General features: G+C 35.0%; 1 protein-coding gene across 1 annotated transcript in view; it reads left to right on the top strand.

The window, feature by feature from the left end:
- Window positions 1-1,080, top strand: part of MELLADRAFT_113133 (uncharacterized protein) — a gene marked incomplete at both ends in the record, with an annotated part of 1,754 nt that extends 674 nt beyond the window's left edge. Inside the window, one exon of the mRNA XM_007417796.1 lies at window positions 744-1,080. Within this exon, the coding sequence (XP_007417858.1) occupies window positions 744-1,080 (337 nt within the window). The remainder of the gene's footprint in view (window positions 1-743) is intronic.
- Window positions 1,081-1,123: the final 43 nt, after the last annotated feature.

Genomic DNA, 1,123 nt, shown 5'->3' with positions numbered 1-1,123 from the left:
ATCCTAATCCTCATTCAACCGTGTGAATGTTGAGTCTCAGTTCAACAACCCAAACATCCCAATCACTAGTAAGTCACTTCTTACTCAGTTGACTACTGTCGTATCTAACCTTTTCCATACCTTTTCCTTTTGTTCAACTATAGATCATACATTATTCGATTTTGGTTACAACCAAGCCGGCTTGAATCAAGCGCAAGATCAACTGGATCAATTTAATGATGAACATCAAGAAAATCGATTTCCAGATAATCAATTCAATGAAGATCAATTTGATGATGACCTTCAAGAGAATCAATTTAATAACAATCAATTTAATAATAATCAATTTGATTATGACCTTCAAGAGAATCAATTTAATAATAATCAATTTGATAATAATCAATTTCATGAGAATCAATTTAATGAAAATCAATTCAATGAAAATCAATTTAATGATGAAGTTCAAGAGAATAGATTTAATAATAATCAATTTAATAATAATCAATTTAACGATGAACTTCAAGAGAATGAACTTCAAGAGAATGAATTAAAAGAGAATGAACTTCAAGAGAATGAATTAAAAGAGAATGAATTAAAAGAGAATGAATTAAAAGAACAAGATGATCAACTGAAAGAGAACGATCCTCAACCAAAGACCCAATCCAAAAAGGCTTGACAAGCAACTTTAAGTTTGGCTAAGCAACCAGCAAAGCCTCTACCTGCTCTCAACGCAAATGAAGTAAAAAAAAACGAACCGTCGACAGTGCACTCAAGCAAAGCAATTCCGAGCGATTGAGTTTCTACAAGGAACAAATCAACCTTGCAAGTATCAAGCAGGACGAACGAGCTCAAATTGCAAGTACAGCAGCAGCAGACGCATTAACATTTGAAAAAGAGAAGTGGAAAACTCAGCAGGTACGCGAAGACGCAAAGAGCGCGTCTGAGGCAGCACAACTTTTCCAGATTTCTCAGGCAACTCGTGATCATGAAGATAAGAAAGCACAGCGAGAGGCGATTGAGCGTTGTCGCAAGGAACAAACGCCCATGGAAGAAATCAAAGAGTACATCAATTTTCTTTTTCCACCTTCTGACAACGCTTAGAACAACATTTATTATAAAAAGGAACCTTACTCAGCCAAATCTA

Source organism: Melampsora larici-populina (genome assembly GCF_000204055.1).
Source record: "Melampsora larici-populina 98AG31 unplaced genomic scaffold MELLAscaffold_78, whole genome shotgun sequence".
Classification (NCBI taxonomy): Eukaryota; Fungi; Basidiomycota; class Pucciniomycetes; order Pucciniales; family Melampsoraceae; genus Melampsora; species Melampsora laricis-populina.
Note: the sequence above shows the minus strand (reverse complement) of the source record. Positions and strands in the feature narration are given on the sequence as shown.